The sequence below is a fragment of the Magallana gigas genome, chromosome 10, assembly GCF_963853765.1.
Source record: "Magallana gigas chromosome 10, xbMagGiga1.1, whole genome shotgun sequence".
NCBI lineage: Eukaryota > Metazoa > Mollusca > Bivalvia > Ostreida > Ostreidae > Magallana > Magallana gigas.
The window spans coordinates 823,083-829,206 of record NC_088862.1 but is presented as its reverse complement, the minus strand read 5'-3'; the positions used below and the strand labels follow the sequence as shown (position 1 = coordinate 829,206).

The window sequence follows — 6,124 nt, the reverse complement described above, 5'->3', positions numbered from 1 at the left end:
TTAAACATGTGACCTGTTCCAAAAAACTTAACCATATCCAGCATCTGAAACCTATGGCTCAGACTCAGCATTCAAACCTGTCAGGTGCATCAGTATCATCAGACGCACCATTCATTGAAGTCTGGTGAAGTTAGAACAAGTAATAACTAAGATATAATCACCAGAGGGCACCTGTTTCAAACACTTTAACCAGCTCCAAAAACCCTAACCTCCTTCAGCATCCAAAACCTATGGCTCAGATTCAGCATTCAAGCCTGTCTGGTGCATCAGTATCATAAGACACACCATCCATGCAAGTTTGGACCTGCAACAAAAACTTTAACTAGCTCCAAAAACCTTAACCTCCTCCAGCATCCGAAACCTATAGCTCAGATTCAGCACTCAAGCCTGTCTGGTGCATCAGTATCATAAGACACACCATCCAAGCAAGTTTGGTGAAGTACGGACCTGCAGTAACTTAGATATTGCTATCAAAGGGCACCTGCAACAAAAACTTTAACCTGGTCCAACAACCTTAACCTCCTCCAGCATCTGAAATTTAGGACTCAGATTCAGCATCCAAGTCTTTCAAGTCCATAAGTAGGTCCAGATGCATCATCCATGCAAGTTTGGTGAAGATAGGACAAGTAATAGCTTAGATACAGGACCTGCAACAAAAACTTTAACCAGGTCCGGACGCCGACGCCGACACCGACACCGACGCCGACGCCGAAGGTATAGCATAAGCTCCCCCTGACTTCGTCTCGGTGAGCTAAAAATCGGAGGGAAGAACTCCTCGTTGCTCGCAACGAGATGGTGTCTAGTCATTTATCTATTTTTGTTTTGAGAGAGAGAAAAAATAAAGAAAAAAAAATTATTTATTTATTATTTATTTATGTGGATTGTAATTTACATATCAGTCCAAAAATATCAGAAAATATCAGTCAAAATCTTGAGCCTTCATAACTGTATTAACGAAGTCTTCAAAGTCTCTTGTTTGTTCAGTGACATCTCTTTTACCAAAAGCAAACAGTGGCAGCATCGGTAGTAGCTCGGCAAACAGTGTTCCAAGGGCTACTCCCCCCGCAGCGGCGACTCCTGTTGCGGCTCCTGCTATGGCAACGTCCTTTACCGTGTCTGGGTCAACATGAATAAGAGGACCATGGTGATCAAGAACTCCGGTATCAACCACAGGCTCTTGAACGTGGGTTTTGTCTGTGACTATTAACGTTTCGGTGACGGGGACCTTCACAACAGCCGTCGGTTTAATGGTACCTCGAATAAAAGTTATTATAGTGATTATACGTCGATGATTTTTTACACAAATTAATTTTAAAGATAAAAAGATTAGCACCTACAATATATATTGCAAGCGGTATTCCTAAATAAACTTTCAGTGCAGTCCTTTTCTAAGGGGGTACCCGGTTTGACTATGGCAACTGTTCTCACTTGAACTTTCTTGCCTCTCCCACAGACCGGTGAGCAAGGAGTAAGATCTAACCAAGGACTATATACACACTTCAAACCTAGAATACAACACATAACAATATAATATATTTGAGTACTTATTTTTTTTTTCAGTTCTCGACCAAACATTAAAATTAAGGAAAAGTCACGTCAAAGGCTTATGCTTTAGAAACATATATTTAAATTTAAAAAGTGGTTTTGTAATTAAAATTAGAATCTTGTAAGTGTTTTATATTTATATACCGTGTCCACAAAATCCACAATATTGCTCGCAGTTTTCCTTTGCCCATGGTATATAGGGTGACTGACACACTTGTTTTCCATACTCATGACAATCACTCCTTTTGTCATGGCATTCCGTATCTGTATAAAATACATTATTATTTTTAAGGTGGCTCTATACACCCACAGTTTATTCTAATTTTCAATAGAAGACCACAAAACACATACTTATCAAATATTAGAATGACGATAGGGATACTGTAGGTATTTTAAAAGAATTTTTTAATGTTTTTTCGTGTTTTTGTAAAATATTTTTTAAAAAGACAGCTATCAACAAATTGAGAGAAATTAATTTGTCATATGATGGATATTTCCTTCGGACACATAAAAAAAAATATATCACTTCTTAACATTCAAAAATGTTATTATTGCAATTTTTTTTTAGTATTTCCCCAAAACATATTTTTTCATATTTTCTTACTCTGTTGACAAATCATCTGAAAAAGTTGCTTGATGTTATAAGAAAATGTATTTTAATAAATGTGACATAAAAAATTGAATGAAAACCATTGCAAATAAACACAAAAAATATTTTAAATTTTATTTGGTATGAAAGTTCCTCATGTAAGGGTTATCGTTCCTAAGTCCCAAGGCCCAAACACCTTGAGGACTTTTCATTTCTGAGTTGAAGAAAATTTCCTAAATATAATGTTGGAATGATAAATACATACATATTTCATTATAGACTTTGCCCTGTATAAGTGAATATATTCGCTTTAATGCAAAACTAAGTCAAATAAATAAAGGGGAAGATTGACTAGGCTAATAGGATTTATGTATCCCAACCTGAGAGAAATTCAACGCAATCCTCTCATCCCCGTTAGGTGTCGATATTAATGTGCGTTAAAGTATACTATGATTGAAATATTTTTACCTGTTTAGAATTTTCTTTCACGGTATTCAACCAAAAAATACGTTTTAGAAGTTTTTGGAAAGTCTCAACGGGAATCGAACTCATGACCTACTGGTTTGTAGTGAATCCACTAATCCACTGCGCTACGGTGTAACATATCGATGATGCTAAAGAAACTCTTTAAAAATTTATACTTGATTTTATTGTTTATTTCGATAAATAATACCACACAACGTGAAGGTGTCACAAACCACATTACTTGTAAGTAATGAATTTTCCAATTATCAAATTAAATCTATCCATTTAACAAATTTTTTAAAATAGCGGTTCCCATACAATTCACCTCAGTTTAAATCAGCCAGTATCGGAAATGCATGTTTCCAGATTTACTTTTTTGCGTACTGCGTCATCAAAAAGTGGTGTATAGAGCCACCTTAAGATGTTAATTTTCCAAAGTTATGTGTTATCTAACAACAATGGTAGAGATTTAATTCATTTCTTTTGATTTCAATAGCTTCTGGTCCGGAGGCAATATTTTTTCGCAATTCGTGTAATGTCACATGATTACATCATTCGAACTCTGTCCTCAAATAAACTACTAAAACAGACAATAATATATTAGACGCTCAAACAGTGACCAATAGAGACCTTTTTCACACCATTGCTAGTTCCCGACTACGGAGGAATTTTGTTAGGTTTATGTAATTATAAAATCTACAAAATGGTAAGGAAAAGAACACTTAATCCTAATGTAGTTTGAAACAAAAATGTAAACCTACCTAAAAATAAAAAAAAGGATAGCAAGTTCAAAAGTTAAAGGTTTACTCCCCATGATTATGCACATTCAAGTATATGTTACACTCATGTTTATTTAAGGTCAGACGACACGTTCCTCGAAAATCTTTTTTGTATCTCCTCGTAATAAAGAGTTCCAACAAAAAATTTTAATTTTATAATTACTTTAAAAATGATCAAAATTTACTTATATTTGGTTGTCTGCCTAGATGGTCGTGTGGTTAGAACCGTGGCCGCTCTCTGTCAGAAGCGTATAGGTTATAGCGGTCGTGAGTTCAAAGCCCCGCCCCGGCGGAAATATAGTTCTATTTTAGAGAATTTAGCTTTGCTGTAGATGTATTTATTTTCATATCAGCAATTCAAGTGTATCTTCAAGAAGATTATATAGGAATTTGCATATTCTAGTATTTTGCAGAAATGCCTGGTAAGGTACCCTAATTTTTTGCAAAAAAGCTTGTCAAAATAGTTGTAAACCATTAACAAATTCCTGGAAAAAGTTATCTAAAATTGAGGAACGTGTCGTCTGACCTTAAGATTGTTTTCATTTAAACAAATGTATTGAATAAATTCAATATTGATATGGAAACTGATACTGACTATAAATATATATAATCTTCGTATAAGAAAGTCAAGTTACATAAAAATCGGATCATATTATATAACATGTATACACAGCCTATATCTCAATTCCTCGTATAAGCAGGTCACGTTACAGATACATGTACTTGATGAGTATAGACTAGAACATTTAAATGTAGTTGTACACATGTACTGTGTAATTGATCAAAACCTGCATAATAAGTATTTGAGTGAATTGTTAAGTTTTTCCAAGTAAATTTGAAGAGGCTGAAAAGAAGCAAAATTTAATGTTAATTGACAATGGGCACCCAATATAGGAAATGCTACTAATATGACTTCGATTAAAACGCATTTATACTTACGACAGAATCCACAGTACGCTTTACAATTGTTATAAGCCCAGTTTACATATGGGGCCTTACACGAACTTTTTGTGTATTCACCACAGTCTGGAAGTTTATCTACGCATGCGTCGCATTGGCAGAATGTCACACATCCTTTGCAAATAAAAGATAAGACAACTTGATGTACGTTAAGTTAAAGTCTTACGGCAAATCCCTTAACTGATTAAAGTCATTTTCTGGAGAACTATTTTTAGAATTTTTTCCAATTAGATTGTAAAGCAATTCTTCTATAATACAATAAATGGTTTTAAAAACTTTATTTTGTTTTAGTAATTAACATACCTGCAGCCAAGACTGTTAATCTTACAATGATATTCATAACCGTAGGTTAGTATTGATCTTTTCCGTAATATCTATATCTTATATACTTCGTAATTAGATAAAATCTCCTCTATTTTCCTCCTTTACTCGATCAAAGGTCACAGATTTTCAATTGTTATATTTGATTGGGTACGAAACTGTCCAATGACAAATGTATTTTGTCTTAGACGAGGAAGTTATTCGTTGTTACTGATAAGGATCTCAAATGAGGGGAAACGAGTAAAATTACGTCTGTCCAAAAACCAGTCTACCTGAAGATATATTAGTCCATTGTTCGATATATCTTAAAGATTCTCTTATCTAACAGACAATAGTGCTTTTAACTTGCTATAAATACAGGTCGTTTATTTTGACTTTTATTTGTGAGTTTTTGCTTTACGTTTATATCAAAATTGCAATCATGATTAAAGACACAATATCACTTAACTGTGTATGCAATATATAAATATACCGACGCGAAGCAGAGGTTGACAATGATTTTCGAGGGGTGTCAATTTCAACAGTTACCCTTCCAAACAGGCACTATTTATTTTATTATACTGAATGTCTTAATTTTAAAGAAAAAATTATTGCTTTTATACAGAAATAAAGTGAATTCTACGGCGAACCGTACGCGCATAATTTACGTGCATGTTACAATTCGTTGTGTTACCTGTTGCTAAGTGTGTTGCTAACGCTGAGGGTAATAGAACGGATTACCAACTGAGGCTATACCAATCAGATTTTAGTATTTAACATGAAAGTATAATAATGGTGTATATCATGAGGCTGCTGGCCAACGAGTGAATGGAATACTGCCCTGGGAATAGATAGGTAAAGTTAGCTATTATTAACTGGCTACGAGAAGTAAGAAAACCTAGCTACTAGTAACTGGCTACGAGATAAAATCAAAGTTGGCTACTCGTAACTGGCTACTAGTAACTGGCTTCGAGAAGTAAGGAAAGCTAGCTACTAGTAACTGGCTACGAGATGAAAGAAACTTGGCTTCTAGTTACTTGTTAATGCCCTTGTGAGGACACATACCTAGGATTTCTATTTGTGTTCTTAAGATGTACATTGCACTATATCACTGTCAATTGTCAATATATCTCAAGCAGCTGTATCTATAAATTGAAGATATATGCCAGTCTTGCTAATATCAACATTCCTTCAAGTCATCCACATAATATAACGACACAATTTCTCAGATATCTCTCTTAATATAGTCAGCTACTTGTGCATTTTGTTACAAATATCTTTATTTTTCGGCGGTTTTGTCAATATATCTCAAGTAGCGGTATATTTATATTAAAGATATATGCCAGACTTGCTATTTTCAACATTCCTTTAAATCAACAACATAATATTACGACACAATTTCTCAGATATATCTCTTTATGTAGTGAGCTACTTGTGCATTTTGTTACAAATATCTTTTTTTGACGGTTCTGGCAATATATCTCAA

General features: G+C 34.2%; 1 protein-coding gene across 1 annotated transcript; it reads right to left on the bottom strand.

Annotated features, from left to right (window-relative positions):
- Positions 1–846: 846 nt before the first annotated feature.
- On the bottom strand, positions 847–4,725 carry LOC136272385 (uncharacterized). Its single transcript, XM_066073870.1, has 5 exons — positions 4,642–4,725; positions 4,318–4,452; positions 1,690–1,809; positions 1,338–1,505; positions 847–1,254 (listed from the first exon to the last, which is right to left on the bottom strand). Exons 1-5 carry the CDS (start codon positions 4,676–4,678, stop codon positions 920–922), a joined length of 795 nt encoding a protein of 264 aa, XP_065929942.1. The 5' UTR covers positions 4,679–4,725; the 3' UTR covers positions 847–919.
- Positions 4,726–6,124: the final 1,399 nt, after the last annotated feature.